Here is a 25,342-nt window from a genome sequence, read left to right as displayed (position 1 = left end):
TATAAATTATCCAATTAAAGGTCCTGTATTACACAAAACAGACTCTTGTGAGCTTTAAACCATGTTATAATGTTGTTACCTCCTCAAAAACAGACCTGGAGTTGTGTTTGTTTCAGTCACACATGTTTCAGTTAAAAAATATTATTTGTCTGTCTACATCAGAATGATCTGTTCCACCTTGTGATGCAGTGATAGTTTTCACATTAGCAGCTCCTTTTACCTTTTCAGCAGAGATCGGCCATTCCAGGGTTGAAATCATCCAAATAATTCTAGTGAAGGTGTGTGGAGTTTAAAAACAGAGTGGAGCACTTCCTGTATTACCATATGACATCACAAGGTGTTTTTAATTTGAGACACAGCCTAAATATGCAGGGTTTGTGTAAACAGAAAAAATCAGAAAATAGTGTAATGATGTAGGCTCTTTTTTTTTTTTTTAACTGTTAAGTGTAGTAAAGATGAGCAGCCACTGGAGGGCGCACTACAGCTGCTCTGTATTTAATATGGTGAAACTTGTTACTGTAAAAATCTTATTTTTTAACATAAAAAATCCAAACCAACTCCAAAGTATAAAGGATATACACAGTGGCTATTGATATAACATCTAAAATATGTGGAAAAGTTGGGCAAACATACCTTTTGGTGGACCTGAAAATGCATTGATTCAAATGGTAGAATCCTCTATATAGGCTTAGAACACTGACACAGCTTCTATATGTATATTTATGACCTGGCGTCTTAATAATTTTGATAATCACACTTAAATACAGAGCAGTGTGCAGACAGAGGCAAGGCAAGTTGATTTGTTCCAGGTTTTAGCAGCATAAAACTGAAACTCTGATTCCCCATGTTTAGTCCTGACTCTGGGCACCAGCAGGAGACCTGTCCCTGAAGTCCTCAGAGTGTGAGATGGTTCATGTGACACTAACATGTCAGAGATGTAGCATGTAGAAGACATTTTCTGAGCACTCAAGTGTGAATACTCAAATGCAAAACAGTACGGGATTACTCAAACATGCACGAATTAATCAAAATACAATTTTTGTTCAAGTAATGATGGGGGAGAACAGTTAGAACATGGCTGTTACGGCCCCGTGCCTTCAACTCTTTCTCCTTTTAGTATCTGTCTTATGTTTTGTGTGCGATTGAATCTGGCCCCTTTTCACATTGAACCGTGGCTGTGTGAGTCGTCACTGTTGATTGAACGGCTGTTGCTTGTCTCTGTGTGTATCTTTATGTGTTTGAGACACTAGTTTAGTTCTGTTTTTGTGTCTCTTGTTGTTTTATCACTCAGTTCTGTTTGTAGGTTTATGTGACCTGTGTTTATTTTGGGACTCATTTGGTTTTGTGTTATTTGTCCTTTATTTTTTCACAAATTTTGAATAGGCTTATGTGACTTTTTTTTTTTTTTTTTTTGAGACACTGAACTAATTTATCTGTTAAAACTTTTATCTTTAGTTTCTGAGTTCATTTGTTTACACATTTGCATAATTATTTTAGACCACTTTTTACCTTTTACCATCCTGTTTACGAAATTACAACTCTATTTATACCATTTTAACATTTAGTTTTTTGTTACTTCCCAAACCCTGACAGAGTTGGGTCATAACAAGGGCATCCTTACTCTGAGCGGGCTTGCATCTCCACAAACCTGACTCTTACTTGACCTGGACGAGGGCCTGCTCCTGCTTGTTTCCATGGAAATATTGTTTTCCATTTCCGATAACATGACATAAGACATAAAACATCTCCATCTCCACAGAAAATTTTCCGAAATATGGTTTCAACTTCCCCGGAATCATTCAGGTGACGTGCCACCTCCGGAAAGTTACACACTGTACTTCTTAATCCACATTTTTGTAAATAAAATCAAACAAATATCTTGGCAGAAACCCCTTTATCAACTCAGGGGATTATGTTTATTTACTGATTTCCATCTTTCTAGAGCAGTGTTCTCAGTAGCCATTCATCATGTTGCTAAGAGGCGCGGCATTCACAAAGTTATCGGTGTGTGTGCTCAGACCGAAACAGCAGCTGGTTCTTTACAAACGCATTAGACGTGCTCTCTGAAGCCCTAATGCAGTTTTGTATCAGTAACAACACGTCAATGTGTCTGCGGACCGGCCAGAGCTGTTATATAAAGACCCCCCACTTGACCTGCTTAACTACTGATACTGCTGCTGCTACTCCTACTGCTACTACTACTACCACCACTACTACTACAACTACTACACTGACAGACAAGAGGACAAGGAAGGTAACACTCATCTTAATATTTAGTAGTTTAGTAGTTTTAGTAGTGTTTTTATTGACTTTCTCATAATGTAAAAAGTAGTATACAAGTTAGTCTGCAGCATGAGATTTCTTTTTCTTTCTTTTTTTTAAGCTATAGTATGTAACATTTCAGTAAAAAAAAAATCATTTGCGCACGCCTAATAGTAGACCACTCTGAGGCATGTGTGCAATTAAAAGTAACAAACTATGATGAATGTTTTATAGGTTTCTTGTTAAGTTTTAAAGTTCCTTCCAGTCTGCACAGTTGTATTGATTTATTTATTTATTTTATTATTATTTATTGAATTGTATTTTATTTTAGTTAATTGTAATTTATTTTAATTTAATGTATTGTTTATTATTATTATTATTATTATTATTATTATTATTATTATTATTATTATTATTATTATTATCTTTCTTTATCTATCGTTCTTTTTTTATTTTATTTTTTTATTTTATTTTTTTTTGGACAGGCTGTTTCTTGAGTAGTGGATGTTTTTTTCAGTCTTTAATATAGCCTACATAGTTTCTGGTATCTTTGTATTGACATTACAGGTTAGGCATGATCGGTATATGTAAAGTTGCAAAAATGTATTGAGTTTGGGCTGAGTGACATATTAATGAGCACAATTTAAACTAAAATATGTGTTAAAAAAAATTAAGGCAAGCTATATTAAAAAGTTTTTGCGTCATAATTATACCCCAGTTGTTAGTGACACAGTGATATCATTATGACAAACAGACCTGGAGTTGTGTTTTGTTTCATTCACACATGTTTAACACACAGACCCTGCATATTTAGGCTGAGTTCTTCTCTCAAACAGAAAACACTCGACCTTGTGATGTCATGTGGCGACATAGGACGTGCTCCACTGTGTTTTTACACTCCATTCACCTTCACTTGAATAATTTAGATCATTTCACCCCTGGAATTATCACCAATCTCTACTGAACTAAAGGTAAAATGTAGCAGTTAGCTTGAAAACTACCACTTCACGACATCACAAGGTGGAACAGAGCATTTTGAGCTTCGGAGACGTCGACTCCAAGTATGTTTTTGAGGAGGTAACATTATAACATGACTTAAAGCTCACAAAAGTCCATTTTTTGTAATATAGGACCTTTTCCAATTGGCACTTCATGGTAAAAAGTTTGCTGACCCCTACTACATACTACTCAACAGTGAAAATGAAAGTGAATAAATTATATTGTTGTTGTTAGGTCATGTGGTTAATAATTGTGCATAGTCGAATTGTTTCATCTCACATTAATTGTAACACTAATATTTGAAAATGGAACAATAAAAAAAAAAAAAATTAAGAAATCTGTCATTACATCCATCGCCATTTAAAATAATTGGCTTGTTATAATGTTACAGCACATAGCTTTTAGTGTATATAACCTCTATAACTTATAATAGAAATAATTAAAAGTGTAATATGTAACTTTCCTCTAACATGCATTAATCCATTATGAGTGTTTTTATTGCTCAAAAATGACTTTAAAATCTAGGTTTGGGGTTGCTTCTTTAGAGATATAACCTGTAACTTGACGTGATTGCGTTTTCTGCTTGTCTTTATGAAGCTAAATGGGTTTAATGCCATACTGTGTAACGTTCCAGACAACGCAATCTCCATTACCTTTAAAGCAGACATATTGTGCGTGTGTCTGCTATATAGTTATAATCTATGACACCCGTGGATCATTATGTTATAATCTGCACATTTTAAATCACAGTATTGACTTCAAAAAAGAGACAAGACCACTGAATTTCGAGTTAGAAAACTGCCGTGTCCTGCCTGCTCCTTTGCGGTCAGCTCTATGTTCCCACGTTTGTTGTGCTGTTGTTGGGTTGTGTGTTAAGGTGGGGACCTGGTTTTGAGACTGTGGTTAAGGTCAGGACCTGGGTGAGGGTAGGTGTTATAGATTTACTTTCATTAATATCTTTTAAAAGTGAGAGTGACAGTAGCAAACGTCAACAAAGAATCGCTAAGTTGTCGACCCCTATGCGTAGCTGCACATCACGCTATCAGGTTGCTGTTTTTTGTTTTTTTTGTCATTGGTACTAAAATTGCTACTCAACAGTGCTGAATCGATTAAGAAAATAAAATTGGAGAATGATGTAAGTACAGAGTAGCGCTCGTGGAATTGAAAACAGGGGTAGATTGGAGTAATGGCATCTTGATTATGGGAGAATAAAGATTACTCAAACGTGCACGAATCACGTTAAATACAACTTGAAGAGGGTCAACGAGAAGGTAAACAACTATAACGTGATTAAAACCTCTGAAAAGTCAATTTTGCAGAAAAGGTCTGGTCAAAATGAGCTAAACCAATAATGTCTTACACCTTTTCTGTTCAGGTTACCAATGGACAACGACACTTCACCTGAAATCCTGTGCAACCAGACTGTGGCGTGGTCCTGGCTCTACTCCATGCAGCCGTACTACATGTCCGCCATCTGCTTCCTGGGAGTCCTCGGCAACTCCTTCGTCCTCGCGGTTTTCTTTTTGGAAAAGCGTCGGCGTTCCGTAGCCGACATATATCTGGGAAACCTAGCTTTGGCTGACCTCCTCATGGTCTCCTGCCTGCCTTTCTGGGTGGTCGCGATCATCAACGAATTCCACTGGACTTTCGGTCAAGCCATGTGCCAAATCGTCAACGTAATTATCGGCATGAATTACTACTGTAGCGTACTATTTCTCACGTTGGTTAGTGTGGATCGCTATCTTGTTTTAACGCGACCTTTGTCTCATGGAAGACACCGTCAAGCGATATGGGCGAAGATTATCTGTGTTAGCATCTGGATTAGCGGGGTTTTGTTAAGCTTCCCTGCTATACTGTTCCGTTCCGTAGAATACCTTCCACACCTTGACATCGAAGCGTGCTACCTAGCATACCCGCATAACGGCTGGAGGTTACGCTACAATTTTACGGTCATCATCGTCGGTTTCCTTATCCCAGTCCCAATTGTATCGTGGACAAGCTACCATATCGTCAGAGTTCTCCGTAGTAGTAAACGTATAAGCAATAACAGCAAAGGCGTAGAACGGAAAGCCGCGTTTCTTGTGCTAATCGTGCTAGCCGTGTTTATCGTCTGCTGGCTTCCGTACCAAGTTTTTATTTTCCTGGACACTTTGGATCACTATAATCTTCTCACAGGATGCGAGTGGGACGACGTGCTGGACATTGGAGAACAGTTAGCTACTTACATCGGCTACAGCAACAGTTCGCTAAACCCGTTCTTGTACATGATAGTGGGGAAGCAATTTAAGCAAAGAGCGAAAGACGTTTTAAGATTTGTGTTGTGCAAGAGATGGGAAAGAGGGAGGTCCGGTTATTCCAACAGTAACGTCACATCCAGACAATGTGAGACAACTAAGATTTAAATGAACTGTCTGTAGAACTTTGATTTTAAATGTCATAAACTTAACCTGTCTGCGTCCCCAGATTCAAAGTAAACATCTAAATTGATCTATCTAGCATTTATTAACGTATACGTGTCTTTATTGCTCAAAAGTGCGTTGAAAATATATGCAATTTCGACCATAAGCAGGGACACCTCTCCACAGATCTGACCTGTAACTTGGCCTTGTAATGTCACCTGATTGCTTCCATGGAGATATATTTTCCTGTAAAACATTCCAGACAAAGTAATACAATCTCCATAGAGACAAGCAGGCGGTCGACCCTCTATCAGAAAAGTTACAGAGTGCGGCTTTATGCATGAACTTAACCTGCACTGCACTTTCATTGTGAGAGGACTGTTGATAGTAAAACTGTAAGCACTATGTTAGCATGCTAGCAGTTGAAAACAGTGCAGCCTCTATTATGATATGTGTGTTTCCAGTCAGTGCCAGCAGAGGGCGACAGACAAACGAACAGCTTCACCAAAAGGAGCCAAAATTCCTTCATGTCATAAATTTCACCTCAGTGTCTCCAGTTTTAGTGATTGTTCCAATGTTTGGTCCAAAATCTAAACTGAACTGTGTCATGAGTTTACAGTGGATCCCCAAGATTAAATATTTATCAGACTTTCTTATGAAATAAAACCTGACACCAGACATCAAACTATGCATTACATTTTATTGCAGAAATACATAAAATATATTACCTCATATAATCAAAAAACTACAGTGTTATATGAGCCAAATAAAGATTAAGCTAAATGTAGACTTTCAAAAACCAAATACATAACCATAGACTGGATTTATTATAGAGGAAATATTTTGACCCAAGATAGTTTAAAGATTCTGTGGAGGGGGTATCGTACGTCTCTGGGGTATTAACTGTTAATACATAACATATTTAGATCACCATGGCTGGATGACCCCTACAGTGAATGTCCGTCCTGGTTTAGTCCTGGTTTAGTCCCGGTTCAGTCCTGGTTAATCCAGGTTTAGTCTTGGGTCAGTCCTGGTTTAGTCTTTCTTCAGTCTTGGCTCAGTCCTGTTTAGTCCTGGTTCAGTCCCGGTTTAGTCCTGGTTCAGTCCTGGTTTAGTCCCGGTTTAGTCCCGGTTCAGTCCCGGTTCAGTCCCGGTTTAGTCCCGGTTCAGTCCTGGGTCAGTCCTGGGTCAGTCCTGGTTCAGTCCTGGTTGAGTCCTGGTTCAGTCTTGGCTCAGTCCTGGTTTAGTCCCGGTTCAGTCCTGGTTTAGTCCAGGTTTAGTCTTGGGTCAGTCCTGGTTTAGTCCTGGTTTAGTCCTGGTTCAGTCCCGGTTTAGTCCCGGTTTAGTCTCGGTTCAGTCCCAGTTTAGTCCTGGTTCAGTCCTGGTTCAGTCCTGGTTCAGTCCTGGTTGAGTCCTAGTTTAGTCCTGGTTCAGTCTTGGCTCAGTCCTGGTTTAGTCCTGGTTCAGTCCTGGTTCAGTCTTGGCTCAGTCCTGGTTTAGTCCCGGTTCAGTCCTGGTTCAGTCCTGGTTGAGTCCTGGTTTAGTCCTGGTTCAGTCCTGGTTCAGTCTTGGCTCAGTCCTGGTTTAGTCCTGGTTCAGTCCTGGTTCAGTCTTGGCTCAGTCCTGGTCGAGTCCTGGTTCAGTCTTGTCTCAGTCCTGGTTCAGTCTTGGCTCAGTCCTGGTTTAGTCCTGGTTCAGTCCTGGTTCACTCGTGGTTTAGTTCTGGTTTAGTCCTGATTCAGTCTTGGTTCAATTTATTTATTTTTATTCCTTGAGGTTTCTTTTTTTCTTTTTTTTTTTATATATTTTTATCTTTCCTTGCTGAGAAGGACGGTCTAAGAACAGGGGGCGCTGTGGGACATTTCTCCACTTGCTTGTTTCAATGATCTTGTTCAGACGTAAGAGATATCAGGCTTTACAAAAATAAATTGATTTAAACTGAATGATACCTTTCATCGTTTTATTGTATCGTTTAGTCACCAAAAACAATGCTCTAATCCAATGACGCTGCGGAGTGAGTCAAACCAAATATTTGTAACATCAGACTTGAAAAATGCTCCTAATAAACAAATGACTTCATGTCTGTGTCATTTATAAAATTTTTGTTTAATCCAAACTCTTACCTAACCCTGGCGATGGACTTGTTTACTTTGGGTTGCATCACCAGTGTATCTTCATTAAAGTACGGCAAATCACATCGGAATGGACCATGATTCAATTATGAACTCATTCTGTTTGGTTTAAAGACGGAGTATTTTACTTCTGTGGGGTTTTAACCGCTAACACGTAACAGTTAGATCACCAAGTTACCTATTGAACCTGCTATATTCGCCGAAAACAACGTCTTAACATGTTTTATACATTTTGCTTTCATATGTCTCCCCTCCCTTTGCTCTTCACGCTAAGTCACTCCCCCTTCAGAGCACTATCACAACACAATCAGCGTGCATCTCACTAATAAAATTACTGCACATAACATCAGGTTTGTCAAATTGCTGTGTACAGTTTTGTACAGTTTTTGTATATTTATGAAGGATTGTCGTGTGGGAGCATGGGTGACGTAGGCTTGTGGGCGGAGCATTGGACAAAATCTTACAACTAAACGCAAGGAGAGTTTGAAAAGGGCCTGGGAGAGACCACTAAAGTACTCAAACATGCATGGATGATTCCATATATCTTGCTTCTTATTTAGTGTCTTCTCTATGTATATAAAATGTAGAAAAAAATGTGAGTGTGTGTCCAAACGTTTGTCTGGTGTTCAAACATACAAAAAAAAGTTAAAAGTTTTGTTTTTAATTTTTACTACTTTCATTTTAGATACATGTGGAAGACATCAAATATATGAAGCAAGATATATGGAATACACAATTCCATACCTAACAAAAAAGGTAAATAAAGGCTTATTTCCACTGGTTCACTTTGGAGTGGGTCAGTACGGGCCACAAGAGAAGAAGAAAACATCAGACTCTTGAGGGTACTAGCTCCCAGAGGGGGCCAGAGTGGTACAGATCACTTTAGCTAAGGCGTGGCTAGACAAGAAACAAGATGATTGGACAAGAGAGAACTCAGACTCAAGATGATATAAAGTAGATATAAACACATAATGTCTCAACACTGACTTGATGCTGTATTTCTAGTTATGGCGACTTTATACATTGAGCTGATATGTTCTTCAAAACAAAGCACAAATGTAACAGCTGTTTCCTGTTTATCGATGTACAACACTCACGTATGAAGATCGAACATATAATGTTTCTTGTGAATACTGCCTCTAACATGAGTCAAACCCACAGCATTACATAAAAAGACATAAATACATTGAAAAGGAGCATAAAACTGAAATAATGTAGAAACAGCTGAAGCAGTTTTGTGTTTACTCTAATTTTAACTTTAGCCTCGTCTCCCAGTGCCACAAACTAACGTCTTTTTGTGAATTGTTGAAATTGGCCTTATAATTATGAGTATAATTCAGACATGATTTAGACTTTATTTATTAAGAAAACATGTGTAATGTTTGGGTCAGACAGAGCAGAGCCCTGCCCTGGACTCAGTGTCATGTTCAGGACATGGAAACACACAGCTGCAGGGAGACAAACAGACGCACTCCAAGACCCAAGTGAACCGTGCCAGTGCAAACAAGGCTTAATTCTACTAAATATTTGTCAACAAAGCAAAGGGTGGCTACTGTGAGGGTTTGAATATAAAATATCATATTTAGTAAGATATTTACCTTTTTCTTGACTGCATAATTCTATATATCTTCATAATATAACTTCAAATACTGTATTTTATGTCTTCTGTATGTAAATAAAAAGTACAAAACAAATAGTGTGTCTGTCATTATCCCAAGAATTATGATTTGAAAGTGCTTAGTAACACTTATTTCTTCACGTAGTCGGCACTGCAATAGAGCAAAGGATCATGGTCTATGTAGTTCCTTCTGTTTTTAGGAAAATGATAATCCAAATCACAGTGACAGCCCCAGTATTATTATGACACATCTGTGGATACGGTATCACAGTTTTTCGGTTACTGTTACGTCCATAACAAGGGGACATGTTCCAGTTTGTTCCTTTAAAATTAAGCACAGAAAGTATCAACTGTGTGGAGAAAAGTGTTTTCTACAAACATATTTTTTTGAGGAGAATCATTAAGTTGTCTCAAGTCCCAGGGCTCAAGTCCGAGTCAAGTCCCAAGTCACCAGTGGTGGAAGGTAATGAAGCAAAAGTAGTGAAGTACTGTGCTTATGTAGAAATGTTTCGCATCTGTGCTGTAAAATAAATTTGACAGTGGATACTTTTTGCTTCACCGCATTTTAGAGCAGTATCTGTACTTTCTACTCCACTACATTTTTGAACAGGACTGAAAAGTAAAAAGTACTTTTGTACTATGATTTGAGGGGTTATTTTTACCATGTTCTTGGTAACATCCTGACTAGAGTTTTTGAGTTCAAGCTTCGGCCGTGAGCAAACAAAAATAAATACACAAAATGAAGAATTGGATTTGTGTTGTTACTGACACCAAATTTAAAACTTTAATAAATTAACAACACGTGTGAAATAATTTTACTTTTCACTCTTAAAGTATATTTTTAAACAGATACTTAAATACTTTTACTTCAGTTGATTTTTTCATGTGATACTTTTTACCTGTATCTGTACTTTTACTTAAGTACCAAAATTGAGTACTTCATCCACCTTTGGCCACCTCTGATAGAAAGTGGTCAACATAAAGATAAAAAAAAAAAAACACTGACTGAGGGGGTGTGTCCAAACTTCTGACTGGCAGTGTACACGCTCCAAATGGGTTTAAATTATATATTAGCTACATCACTACACCATCACTACACTCTACTTAGGAAGGCTCCAGGAAGGATCTGAGACATCTGGCGGAAAGAACAGATACTTAGCTGATCCCAGGACCTTCTTGTTGTGAGGTGAGAGTGCTAAAGTAGACACTATGAATAGGCAAGGCAAGTTTATTTGTATAGCAGAATTCATACTCAAAGTAATTCAAAGTGCTTTACAGAATAAGAAAGACATTAAAATGGCACAAATCAGAGCATAAATAATCATCATAAACTTAACATTAAAGCAGAAACGTGCAGAATAAAAACCTCTCAGTCACATGCACAGGTAAACATAACTGTTCTGAGCCTGGATTTAAACATTGTCAAAGTAGAGGCCTGTCTCACATCTTCAGGAAGATTTTAGCTGCATAAAAATGAAATCCTGATTCCCCCATGTTTAGTCCTGACTCTGGGCATCAGGACTAAGCATGGAAGTCCTGTAAGATGGTTCATGTGGGAGATGTTCTTTGGTGCTGGTCCATGGAGAGACTTGTTCACACAGAGCTGCTTTAAAGTCTATTCTCTGAGCCACAGGAGCCAGAGACCTGAGCACAGGACACATGTGTGAAGTACTTCCTGGTTCTAGTCAGGACCTGAGCAGCAGTGTTCTGGATGTACTGCAGCTGTGTTAAGGCTCGTTTGGAGAGGCCAGTGAGCAGGCCATTACAGTCGTCTAACCTACTGGAGACAAATGCATGGATGAGTCTCTCTAACTCTGACTTTGACAATATACCTTTGATTTTTACAATGTTTTTAGATGGTGAAAAGCTGCAGATGTTATTGATTTGATGTGGCTGTTAAAGTTCAAGTCTGAGTCCATTATTATTCCTAGATTTCTAGCCTGATTTGAAGGTTTTAGAGAGAGAGACTGGAGGTGACTGCTGACACTTTCTCTGTTTCTGTGGCCAAAGATGATGACTTCAGTCTTGTCTAAGTTTAGCTGGAGAAAGTTGTTTTGCCTCCACTCACTGATCTGTTGATGCAGTGGCAGAGTGAATCTACTGGTCCATATTAATAATAATGGCTAAGTAATAATTTAAAGCTCCTATATTACGCAAAACTGACTCTTGAGTTTTAAACCATGTTATAATGTTTCTACCTCATCAAAAAACATATCTGGACCTGTGTTTTGTTTCATTCACACATGTTTGAATTTTTTGTCCTTCATCTCAAAAGCTCAAAATGTTCGGCTCCACCTCGTGACGTCATGTGGTAATACAGGAAGTGCTCCACTGTGTTTAGAAACTCCAGACATCTTCACTAAACAACTCCGGGAGTGTTAACATTTGCGATACATGAAGTAACACAAGAATTCCATGCGTTTCAGAACATGTTTGGAGATGTCTAAACTAGGGTTGGTCAAAAGTATCAAAACTCACATACTAATCGATACCAAAACTAGTATCGAAACTAGATACTCATTTGAGCAGGTATTGATACTAAAAAAAGTCACATTCACAGGACGGAAATGAATATCTTTAGAATGATCTTGAGCTACATCAGAACAAGTATAAGACACATAGACTAGTGTAGTGGACTTGTTTTGTTTCATTCGCACATGTAGAGATTGTCAATTCCAGGTTTGAAATCATCCAAATGATTCTAGCGAAGGTGTATGGAGTTTAAAAACACAGTGGAGCACTTCCTGTATTATCACATGACATCACAAGGAGAAGAACAGCCTAAATATGCAGTGTTTGTGTGTTAATGAAACCAAACACAACTCCAGGTCTGTTTGTGATGAGGAAACAACATTATAACATTATAGATCAGAAAATGGCGTAATCTGGGCTCTTTAAACCACAGAGCTTCTAAATTTGTTACTAATGATCTTGTCACATCTGTTTGGCACTTCAACGCAGTGACACGGTTCAGTCCGGGTCCAGATTTGGTGTGGTTGTAAACATGCAGGCCTATGTTAGTGTGTGGAGGAATTCTGACTATATACACACAGAGCAGACAGAGACCTTCATCACAACAGCCTCGTACACGTCTGCAGAGCGCCACAACGCCATGGAGCACACGGTAAGGAGCTTTACCTATATTTTTTTTACATAGGTCGGAACAATTTTGGAAAGTATCATGACTGCATTCGCGATATGTGTTTCAAACTATAACAATACTTCAACTTTTCTGTCCAGTTCAAAAGTACAGATACCTGCTCTTAAATGTAGTGAAGTAAAAGTAAAAAATATCCAGTAAGTATAGTATAGTTTTAGTACATTTACTTTGCTATATTCCACCACTGGCAATTAGAACATCACAGAATACTTTTAGCATCAAAGAAAGTGAAAGTGAAAGAATCGCTCATGCCAAATTTTGTCAGTCTGTTACATAAGCTCTCATGATGTGTGTAAATGTGCGGCATGTGTCTTTTTAAATGTAGTATTTAATATAAGGCACCTCTTGAGCGTCCTCTGTTTGACTGAAATGAGACCTGTTGTCTAATATCTATCAAACTATATCAAATACAAGCCATTACTAAAGATTGATTCATTAATGAGCATCACTATTACTCAGTTAGTATTGTACACTTAAGTACAAGCAGCTGCTTTATATACACAGTCCCTCTTATGAGAAATACATGAGCATAAAAAGTGCACCAAAATAGGCCACATGGAACCAAATAAAAATATTTCACAATGACTACCTTTAGGTAGGTAGGAATCAGCTCCTCCAAATCCAAGGCCATGGGTCTCGATCAGAAAAAGATGGCGCCCTCTCGAGGTGGGTGGTGAGTCTCTGCCTCAAATGGAGGAGTTCAAGTATCTCGGGGTCTTGTTCATGAGTGAGGGAAGGATGGAGCGTGAGATTGACAGGCAGATTGGTTCAGTGTCTGCAGTGATGCGGTCGCTGTATCGGACTGTTTGGTGAAGGAGCTGAGTCAAAAGGCAAAGTTCTTGATTTACTGGCCAATCTACGTTCCTCCCCTCACCTATGGTCATGAGCTCTGAAGGACGTGATTGTGGATACAAGCGGCCAAAATGGGTTTCCTCTGCAGGGTGGCTGGGTGCACCCTTAGAGGTAGGATGAGGAGCTGAGTCACACAGGAGGAGCTTGGAGTAGAGCCGCTGCTCCTACATATCAAGAGGAGTCAGTTGAGGTGGCTCGGCCTCTGCTCTGGACGCCTCCTGGACGCCTCCCTGGGGAGGTGTTCCGAGCATGTCTCACAGGAAGGAGGCCCCGAGGGAGACCCTGGACATGTTGGAGGGACTATGTCTCTTGGCTGGCCTGGGAACACCTTGGGGTCCCACCGGAGGAGCTGGAGGACATGTCTGGGGTGAGGGAAGTCTGGGAGTCCCTGCTTAGACTGAAGCCACCGTGACCTGGTTTTGGATAAGTGGAAGAAAATGGATGGATGGAGACAAATAAAAATAATTCACAATGACTGCCTTTAGCCATGTACAGAAGAAGTATTATACCTAAAGTATCTTAATCAGATACTGTATTACATTTCACTTTGGCTCAGCTCTTAGATCATACATATGAACTACAGTCATATACAACACACTAATGAACTATGATTACTACTCAAACAACAAGGCCAACATATACAGCAGACAACATTCATCCCCACACTGATCCAGTAGAGGGCAGTGTAGACTCATTAAACTCCTGCATTTCCATGAGGATGTCAGGCATAAACACACAACCCACAGAAAGAGGAGGAGCACACGCAGAATCTAACCCCACACTCCTCTGTATTCAAAGGATCGGTGTTGGGAAGTTACTGCCTCAAGAAAGTAACATAGTTATATTACTTTATTTGTAATATTGTATTAATGAATCAAATGTGTGCTTGTTTGTTTTATTAAAGTATTTAAATAGAGGTAAACAACAAGTCATTTGATTAAACTGTCTCAGAGCATCTGTGCCTTTGAGGTGATTATCTGACAGCAGAAGTCATGATTCAATTCAATTCATTTTATTTTTGTAACGCCCAAAATCACAACAACAGTTGTCTCGAAGGGCGTTCATGTTTTGGTTGATGGGGGAAACCGGAGTACCCAGAGGAAACCCATCCAGACACGGGGAGAAACAGGCAAAACTCCACACAGAAAGGACTGGGCGACCCGGGGATCAAACCAAACCTTCTTGCTGTGAGGCATGAGTGTTGCCACTCAGCCACCGTGCTGCCTACACACAAAAACAAACATCAAACAACAGGAAAAATCAGACAAAACAAGAAAAATCGGCCAGGCGAGGAGGAGGGAGGGGGGCGGAGGAGGGCCAGGCAAGGAGGAGAGGGAGGCGGGTGGAGGAGAGCCAGGCGGGGAAGAGGAGGGGGTCCAGCTGTCATCGGGCATGATAACTAAGTACTTAACCAAGTATTTTCTAACTAACTGTAATTTAATTACAGTTACTTTAAAATGTAATATAATTACAGTTATTAAGTATTAGTAACTAAGTTACACCCAACACTGATAGGATACATACTGTAAGTATTTGTATTTAATTGAATCAAACCTGAGAGGCTTATACAATAGACAACATTTCAAGTTGAGCAGGTTAAACATTGGAAGAAAATAAATACATAAAATAAAAGTAAAATGAAATATCATGGGGATAAAGAAAGTGTTATTGAGTTGGAAAAAGTAAAATAGTGTGCCCCATATAACAAGATTGTAGTTATTGTGCTGCAGGATTCAAACAAAGTGCAATATCATTGCAGCGTCTTCTTGGATTTGCATCATTTCCAGAATATCTTAGAGTTGACAATTCAGTGAGAAAAATGTTGTATTTTTTTGTATTTGCAAATGTGCCATGTTTCTTAAACTATATTTTCTTCATCTAAAGTATTGACTGAGTTTGCGCCCCCCTGCTTTATAAGATCTCAAAATCTTAAAACAACTAAACACTTACACTTACTTTTTACTCTTTAAATACACTTTTAAACATTAATACTTTTACTTTACATTATTTTTACTTTTACTTCAGGTTTCACCAATATCCTTCATAGTGACCAGTTGTACGGCTGCATGTAAGTCAGGTTTGGACTGTGAAACAATAAAACACAAATAATAAATATTTAAAATGTTTTTATTGATTTTTATTTTTTATTTTATTTGTCTTAATGCAGGGTTCAAGAGCAGATTTGAGTTTCGTCTTGTCTATTTTAGAGAAGCACGCCTCTTTCTCAGAGGTCTGCTTTCTGGACAGTGTGACTTTTTCTGTTTGTAGCATCTTCGCCATTGTTGATGCTTGTTTTGATGTCCATCATTGGTGGTGTTTTGTCGTCCCTCTGCTCGTCGGCCTTGGTTTTACCTCTTGTGGTCTGGACTGTTTTTTTCCAGCTTGAGGCCTCTGGATTGGACCAGTCTTGTCGTTTCAGGGCAGCGATTGTGCTGTCCTGTTCTTTAAGTGAACTGGTCATTGCTTCCAATGTTTCTTTGGGTAAAGGCCAGTTCTTGTGTGAGCTGTGTTTTTCACTGTGAAAATGCTGTCTGATATTGTTGTGTAAACTGGTGACACTATTCAGCTCTTTCTCTTTCTTCTGGAGCTTGTCCTTGATCTTGACTCCAGCTCAATTTTTGCTGTCACATTTTTAGCGTTGTGAAGCTCCTGTTTAAGCTGCATGTTTTCCTGTCCTGTGTAGATGTACAGGTTTCTCAGCTGTTTGTGGGCACTGATGTGGGAGACCATCTCCCTTTCTCTTGGAGCAAAGCAGTGACTTTTTGAAACTCCAAGTCTGCCTCGTTTGTTTTTGCTGTGACCTTTTTGAGCTTGTGAAGCTCCTTTTTCACCCCATCATCTCCTGCAGTGACTTCAGATGCAGGATTCTTCTCTGCCGATGGGCCTCAGTCTCATGTTGCAATTCTTCATCCTTCTTTTGGAGGGCATCAGTGAGATTTTGGCTCTCCAAGTCTTTCTCTTGGTCAATCCTCTCCTGATTCTCGAGCCTGCGGTCCATTGATTTGACTCATTTGGACCTGATTTGTGAGCTCGGCCCTCGTTCACTCTAACTCTTGGTGGAGCGCCCTGACCAGAGCGCTCTCATCCAGGGGTACCTCGTCCAGTGGTACCTGGGCAAGACTTCTTTCCTCTGGGTTTGAGGAGTCCTGGATGGCAGGAGATTCCAGTTGGGTCTCCTCTGGCTCTTGATCGTCCCGTGTTGGTGTGGGACAGAGCAGAGCCTCCATATATATATATATATATATATATATATATATATATATATATATATATATATATATATATATATATATATATATATATATACTGCTGCTCAGGTCCTGACTAGAACCAGGAAGTACTTCACACTCAGGTCTCTGCACTGGCTCCTGTGACAGGACTCTACTTTGACAATGTTTAAATCCAGGCGCAAAACGGTTCTGTTTAGCTGTGCATTTGACTGAAAGGTTTTTATTCTGCACTCTTCTCTTTTAATGTTCATTTTATGATGATTATTTGTGATTATTTATGTTTTGATTTGTTGTATTGTGCTTTAAATTTTTTTTTTTTATTCTGTAAAGCACTTTGAATTACCTTGTGTACCAACTGTGCTATACAAATAAAAGGCATGAATGCAAAATGTGCACCAAAACAACATTCTCTTTCTCACAGATTCTCCAACCTTTTTGGATATGCAGTCAATATTTCCTAATCCCAATGGGGAATTCTGTGTGCGTCTCAGACTCAACGATTCTCAGATCCAGTTCCTTTTATAGTCTTCATTGTCATTTACAATTTAATATATTAAGTTATAATATTAAGTTCTTAAGGTTTGGGTTACCATATACTTTTATTATGTAAAATAATAGGATGAGAATCTTATAATGACAACTGTTTATCTTTAACATAGCTACTAACTTGGAGCTATGTATTATCTGCAAAACTGGTTATTTGGGAGTTTGTATTTTGTCAACAAGTTTTCAGATGAATCCCTTACCTGTTTATTAAATGGTCTGAGAAACTTTATCAGACCATTAGCCTTCCACATTTTTAAAATATTATCTATACGTTTAGGAGTGAAGTCCGGGTCTGAATAGATTTGTCTTATCTATAATTTTGCTCATTTTTTGACAAACCGTATTGGTACTTTAGGTTGTGTAAGTATGATTTTTTATTATTTTCAACCTTTGGCCTGAGAAAATGAGGGAGATAAGTGAGTCTACCAATCCTAACTCTATCACTTTCCATTTAGGTTTCATTTTACTATTCATCCATGTTAAAATGCAAAAAAAATAAATACTTGGGCTTCATAGTAGTAAAGATTCAGATGTGGTAGACCCAACCCTCCCTGTTCTGTTAACCCTTGGTTTCTTATCATCCAAAATAAACTTTCTTAACATAGCGTCTCACAGCAGGGAAAGGAGATTTACAAAGGTAGATTCTTTCTATTGAAAAACTGTCGCCCCACTCTCTGTAACTGCTGCTGTTAGACTCATCATTTCAGTCTTAAAATATCTGTATTAACCTGCTCTACATGATCTTGGTGTTTTTATTTCAAGATAAATCAAGATATGAATATTAATAACAGACAGATCAGGTGGCTTTTTTCTCCAAGGTCGCTCCTGCCATCGTTAGAAACAGGTTTGATCGACAGTGCTGCTAAGTGTCCGCTTACTGCTAAACGAGTGGGGAGGGGCATTACCTTCAGCAGCCTGGCTCTGAATTATCTCTTTGGCTCCTATGATATTTGCAGGTGAAATTCCAAATATGGAATGCCAGATTAGCCGCTATAACTGCTCTAGCCTCAACGAGCTTCATTTGACTGGAGCTGAACACTGTGGGTCACACTCACTTAGTCCACTTCTTTAGACAGTCTATGGTCACATTACATGGAGCAAGACTGAAGCAATCAATGTTCCTTCATGGAAACTGATTGGTATAGGTGGACCATTGAGTCTTAAATATAGACATTTTTTTCTTTCATCTAAACATCTCTTCGTTGTTACAACATTTTTGAATGGAACTGGTTTGCTTTCTTCCATTGTTGCATTAATTGTTTCATTGCAATGGTTTGTAACACCCACAAAATATGTTTATCTAAGTTCTTAAGCTGTAAACCAAGCACGGGGTGTTGCTGTTCCACTGTTATATCCTTCCCACATATTTGTTTAATGAAATGACTTGATTCCAATATTGTTTTATTTTCTACCATAAATGCAATGCAAGTGCATCAAGTTTGTTTCCCACAGATTCTCCAACAATTTTGGGCATGCTGTAAAATTCCATAATCCCAGTGGGAAATTTCCAGAACTCTCATTAATGTGTGTGCATGTCAGGCTCCATTCTTATCTCACACTGTGATTCTCAGATCCTTTTCTCAGGACCTTTTTTATAGTCTTCATTGTCATTTACAATTTAATATAAGTGTCCTACTAGGTTCTTAAAAGGTGCAGTTAAAATGCTCAAAATGACTGTTTCACTCCTATACTTGCTTAAGCAATTACCTGATAAAAATGAGTTTTCCTGTTTCCAGCTGCCTCCATAAGTTCACGTAGTCAAATATATGAGAGGAATTTGGGTTAGAAAAACCTGCACTGCACTGCAGAAGTAATACAATGCGCGTCCTCAGTTCATTGGATCTGACTTGCTGATACACAGCTATTTTAAAAGCATCATGTATACATTTAAGAGTGAAATCCAGGTCTGAACAGATTTATCTTAAACAATAATTTTGCTGATACTTTGCCAAATTGTATAGGTATTTTAGGTAGTGTAAGTATATTTGTTATGATTTTTTTCTATTAAATAAACTAAAACGTTGTCATCTTTTGGTAAAAGAAAATATAAAATCTGTCAGCTGGCTAAACTAAGTGTGCACTGTGCCTGAGTCCTACTTAGCATAGTCATTCAAGCCCCTAATGAGTGATTTCACACCTTTTAGCATCTTGGCTAGCCCTATTTTTATTTTTATTTTATTTTTTTTGCTTTGGGTCTGAGGATGGATTTGTAGATGTGAGATAGATGATGTCTAAGGCCCCATTCCTCTTCAAAGAAGGACTGTCCTTTATTACGCTAAATTGATCCTTTGAGCTTTTAGTGATGTTATAATGTCGTTACCTCATCAAAAACATAAATGGGGTTATGTTTTATTTCATTCATACATGTTTAAGAAACCCTTTGCCTACTTCTCTAAATCTCAAAATGCTCTGCTCCACCTTGTGATGTTGGTAGTTTTCAAGTTAACAGCCTTTTTTACCTTTTATCTTTAGCTCAGTAGAGATTATCAAACCCAGGGCTTAAATGTGTGAATGAAACAAGACACGACCGCAGGTATGTAGTATACAAATATCACACCATCATTAAAACACAAACTACCTTTTTTCATGTTTTTTACCTTACATTTCATATCATAAATTGAATAATTGTATCTGTTTATTTTTCTTTTCCTTTCTTCAGCAGGTCATTGTGGAACCTTGGATGCACTTTCCAGCCCTGATGCATTGGACCAACAACACAACAACCTCTACCCCACCCGACTCTGCCCTTTCTGAGGAATGGGAGCTGGTCTACACCCTGGTCCCTCCGTACATCTTCACCATCTCCGCTTTGGGCCTCCTCTTCAACAGCTTCGTCCTGGTTGTCTTCCTCTCCACCAGGGACCGACTCACAGTCGCCGAGATCTACCTTAGCAACCTAGCGCTAGCTGATTTCCTCCTCATGTGCTGCTTGCCGTTTTGGGCCACAAACATCCTCGCCAAATTCAACTGGCCCTACGGCGATGCACTGTGCAAGACCGTCAACTCTGTCATCGTCGTCAACTTGTATGTTAGCATCCTCACGCTAGTCATGATTAGCGTGGACCGGTACTTAGCACTGGTGAAGACTATGAAAGCGCTATGGCTGCGTCGGACACTTTACGCAAAAATGATCTGCTTCATTTTGTGGGTTGTCGGAGTTTTGCTAAGTCTTCCAACGCTAATCCATAGAAAGGTAGTGTACATAGAAGAACTGAAGACCCTTTCTTGCATTTTGGATTACAGACATGAAAGTTCTTGGAAGCTTGCCCATCAGATAGTCATGAACTTTGGTGGATTTGCACTTCCGCTTCTGGTAATTGTCTTTTGCAGCTCCAACATAATAAGATCGCTATCGAAAAGGAGGGAGATAGCTTTCCACAAATTCAGCGATACGAAGGCTACTACATTAGTCTACACAGTCACCCTGGTTTTTCTTTTATGCTGGAGTCCTTTTCAAATCTTCACTTTTTTAGATATTCTTTGCGATCTGAATGTGCTAGAAGAAACAAAGTGGTACCACGCACTAGATATAGGAGGGCAGGTGTCGGTGTATCTCGCGTTTCTGAATAGCGTGTTGAATCCGTTGCTCTACATATGCTCCGGCCAGTATTTCCAGAAGAAGGTTAGCGCCATCTGCAGGCGGAGCAGGAGAGACAGGAGGGGATCGGACATGACTATGTACCAGAGGTCGATCATATCCACATACGTCAACAGAACGGAGCAGATCAAGCCGGTGGTGCTGTACACAAAGGAACATTTGTGAGAAAGAAAGGGAACAAAGGATTGCCTACAAGTAAGAGAACTGTCACTCATGATTCAAGAGAAATGGTTTAAAGAGTATTTGTCATTTGGACTCAAGTAAAAGTACAGTTGCGTGGCTAAAAATGTAAATGTAAAATGTAAATTACAAGTACTGTTGCCAGAATTCTACTTAAAGAGAGGCTTTGTAGAATCTATGGGTATACCATTTTACCTTTTATTGTTTTGAAAATGCTATATTCACAGAAAACAACATATTAATATGTTTACATTTTCGTTTTTGATGCTCTGAGAGATCGCTAAAATACTCAAACATGCATGGATGACGTCTAAAAAATCTTCAGACATGGTTTTGATGATAACATTATCTGCATATTTTGCTGTGCGATGATGGGGAGTTACTGTGCTCAGTAACTACTATGATTTTAAATGTAACAAATTACAATTACATTGTTAGAATTACACTCAATTGCAAGTATGATTACAGGTTTAAAAATCTACTCACATGTCACAGTACCTTGAGTATCAATATTATTATATTATATTACTATATTATTATATTATATTATTTATATTTGTTTTTTTCAACAAAAGAGACAGATAGGATGATATTATTGAGGAATTTTGTTGTATGAGAGGAAGCAACCTCCAGAGACGGATCATTTTGTTCTAACTCAGATGCTGCTGCAGTTGTTGTATGAAAGCTATGATTGCTCTGATATTGGTACTTGTTTATATATTTTTGGTCTATTCTTTTGAAAAACATGCCAGATTACTCCAAATTCAACAAAAATTTGATCTAAGATAGATATTACAGATTTTGTCAGAATTTAGTTTATGAAAAGAGCCCATGCTCCAGACCATCCCACCAGCCCCCACCTCTCCCTGCTCCACTCGCTGCTCCACTTATACACGTGCCATTAACAGAGTGTATGTGCAATTATCTATGTGTGATTTGGTCACCACCTGCAACATGCGTGTGGTTAAAGCCAGAGAACAGTCAGGGTCCAACACTCAGCCCCAGGGGCAAACGCTGTTTCACACGGGGCTCATTGCTACATAGTTTTGTCTTTTCTGTTATTGCACCAGACAGAAAATTCTGAGCAGTAAATATTGTTTGATATGTGTCATTGCTGTTAGAAAGTGCACATTTAGGGATTTTGTTTTTGTCACGTTTCCAGCCCCAGGTGTTGGAATATTATAATAGAACTGAAGGGCACTGACTAATTTGCTTTTAGCACAGTACCACAGTTATTTTTACACATTACGCAAATCACTATATTCATTATTGGATCAGATGGTTTTGATAAACATTTCAAAGGTAATGTCAATGATTTTGTCTGTACAGGCAACAACCTTTGACCTGGATCCCACTTCTGGCTCCCCTAAAACACAGACCTCCCATCCACAGGCACTGTGGGTCATTGTCTGTGGGGAAAAATCTTTCAGCATATTAAATCAACCTAAGTTTGACAGTGCATTTGTGTACTTATAGTCTGTTCTGACAAAACCTGTCAGACCCAATGCTGATGGACAGATGCCTGTGTGCATCTGTCCATCATGACTGGTCCAAACCAGGACGACCTGTCTGCAGCACACAGATGTATGTAGCTCTTGAAGGGCTACATGGCCAACTTATGGTAAAATATATATGCACGTTAAAAGCAAGGACAATAGAAAAGAACAGTTTGGGCTTCACACGACAGTACATTTAGCTTTAGAAAATCTACCTGAAAAGACACTTGGGTGTAACCAGTGAGTTACACCCAAGTCTCTGTGGAGGCCCTAATAAAAGAACATTCAAATCAGTAAGACACACAGAGTAATGCCCACACATTATATTACAATTGTTTATGTAAAACCGTGTTTTTTTGGTAATATGTACAATGGTATAGCAGTAAAATGTGACTGTATAATAAAATAAAATGCATTTTGTCCACAATAATGAACCTCACTAACACAATCATTAACCAATATTTATCAGCACAATTACACTGTTGGTTATAACTCACCCATCAGAGAGCAGTTTGGGACACAGGCTGGGGTCTAGTCCACGTGCTGTTTGGGCTTTGGGGCCATTATTGTGACTCCTCTTCTCATGCAATGCTTTGACCATTTTCCTCTTTCAACTCATGTCATGTCATGTTTATGTCTGTGTGTATTTTGAAAATATCAGATGTTCTTGTAATTAAGCAGCTAAATTGTGAAAAACAGTGTTTAAAAATGTGCACTCTATCTGCTCCATCTTTCATGCTATGTATCTGTTCTGTCTTTTTTATGCTTTCATGACGTCTGCTTCTTTAGAGATGAACTGAGATTTTTAAAAAAACTAATCAAATCTAATATCAATATTGAGACTTTAAGTATCTGTCAATACCCGATATTAATCTATAACAGTGTAGGGGCGGAGAATGGAACTTGTTTCATTAAAACACAGTTAAGATATTACACAAGAGATCCAACTGTGTTATGTAACTGTTATTTATGCTTCTGGGCCAAAATCAGCCTCTAAAAAGTCTTATTACATCCAATTACAGGTCCAATCAGTCTGGTATGTGTTTGAGGAGGTAACAACATTATAACATAACTTAAAGCTTAAATTTGTTTTGTGTAATAAAGGATTTTAATGAGGTAAAAAAAATAAGTTACTTAATTCTGCTTTACTCAGGCTCAGTCAAATTAAATACCCTTCACTCGATGACTGCAGTTAACTAACGTTGATGCCAGCGGTACTGTTTATGGAGTTGTGTTTTGTTTCATTCACGCATGTTTAACTAATCCTTTATTATTAGTCTGCCTATATCTTCAAAAGTCAAAATGCTCTTTTCCACCTTGTGATGTCATGAAGCAGCAGTTTTCAAGGAAACAGCTCGTTTTACCTGTTTTTTCAATAGATTTAGATAGACGTTAGAATTTACTTTATTGTCCCCAAGGGGAGATTCCTTTTCACATACACAGAGCACGTCTGACATACACACAGATAGACACCAAACATCACAGTCACATAAACACATTACAAAAACAGACATTATGCATCAGCGGGGCCTGTTGTTTAAAAAGGCAATGACTGCTGGGATCAGGCTTCTGCTGAACCGTGCCCTCCTGCACCTGATCGCCCTGTACCTCCGTCCTGAGGGCAGAGGGATTAGATGGTCCTGGAGGGGGTGAGTGGAGTCCTGATAGATTTAGACAATTCCAGGGCTGAAATTATCCGAATGATTCTAGTGAAGGTGTATGGAGTTTAAAAACACAGTGGAGCACTTCCTGTACTACCACAAGATATGACAAGGTGGAACTGTTTGGTTTCAGCTTGAATATGCAGGGCTGAGTGAAAGAGTGTATGTAAGGATTTCAAAGTTGAAGCTGAAGTTTGCATGTATATTATAACGCCATAATCCAGTACAGAAAGAAAGGTGCTTTACTACTTTCTTTTCTATAATTTCATGGGATACAATATTTGTTTCTATAACAAAATTTGTTAGTCACAACCTATATATATATATATATGTATATATATATATATATATATATATATATATATATATATATATATATATATATATATATATATATATATATATATATATATATATATATATATATATATATATATATATAGGTTAGTGTATTAAGATTTGCAGCTTTCATATTACTTAAATGTTTTTTGTTGTTGTTGTTTTGTTTTTGTTTTTTTTTTGTTTTTTTTTTTTGGGGGGGGGGGTTAGAAAAAATCATATACGTTTTATTTGCATTTAAGATTTTTGAGGGAATTTTGGATTTCATTAAAATCTTGCTGCAGTTTTAAAATGAGCTGATCAGCAGAGGGAGCATTTGCATACAACAGAGCTTCATCTCCTTATGTATATGGATTTCTCTTAAATTGCAACTGATCGAATTGATAAGTATTATTTTAAAAATAGTGGACCCAAAATTAAGCTTTGCAGCACTTTTTTACTTTAAGTTAAAACATTTACTTTAAACCCACTGCCTACTAATGCCTGGGTTATGTTTGAAATACTGTATTATACAAATTACATGTAGCATTGTCAAATCCAGTATGCTTCAGCCACTTCAAGAGGATTTCATGACCCACTGAATCAAAAGTTTTAGTTAAATCAATAAACGGAACGACACAATCTTATCTGTCATCAAAATGTGAAAATGTCTTTTAAAACTTTTATGGTTGCAGTGATAGCACTATGGCCTCTTCTGAAATGCAATTGATAATATTTCAAAATGGAGCATTTATTTAAATAAATTTGCAGCTAACTCTTCAGCTAACTTTTATAAAACTTTTTGATTTGCAGCTAACTTTTATAAAACTTTTTGATTTGCAGCTAACTTTTATAAAACTTTTTCAAGACAAGGTCATTTAGATATTGGCC

The 25,342-nt window shown here is 38.2% G+C and overlaps 2 protein-coding genes across 2 annotated transcripts; both read left to right on the top strand.

Annotated features, from left to right (window-relative positions):
* Nucleotides 1-2,176: 2,176 nt before the first annotated feature.
* On the top strand, nucleotides 2,177-5,663 carry LOC117390114 (B2 bradykinin receptor-like). The gene is made up of 2 exons (XM_033987766.2): nucleotides 2,177-2,254; nucleotides 4,637-5,663. The coding sequence occupies exon 2, from the start codon at nucleotides 4,644-4,646 to the stop codon at nucleotides 5,661-5,663; it is 1,020 nt and encodes a 339-aa protein (XP_033843657.2). The 5' UTR covers nucleotides 2,177-2,254; nucleotides 4,637-4,643.
* Nucleotides 5,664-12,464: 6,801 nt separating this feature from the next.
* bdkrb1 (bradykinin receptor B1) lies at nucleotides 12,465-20,961 on the top strand. Its single transcript, XM_055231172.1, has 2 exons — nucleotides 12,465-12,534; nucleotides 19,858-20,961. Exons 1-2 carry the CDS (start codon nucleotides 12,523-12,525, stop codon nucleotides 20,959-20,961), a joined length of 1,116 nt encoding a protein of 371 aa, XP_055087147.1. The 5' UTR covers nucleotides 12,465-12,522.
* The last annotated feature ends 4,381 nt before the right edge of the window (nucleotides 20,962-25,342 follow it).

Source organism: Periophthalmus magnuspinnatus, chromosome 22, assembly GCF_009829125.3.
Source record: "Periophthalmus magnuspinnatus isolate fPerMag1 chromosome 22, fPerMag1.2.pri, whole genome shotgun sequence".
Taxonomy (NCBI): domain Eukaryota; kingdom Metazoa; phylum Chordata; class Actinopteri; order Gobiiformes; family Gobiidae; genus Periophthalmus; species Periophthalmus magnuspinnatus.
The sequence above is the reverse complement of the archived record's forward strand: the minus strand, read 5'-3'. Positions and strand labels throughout refer to the sequence as shown.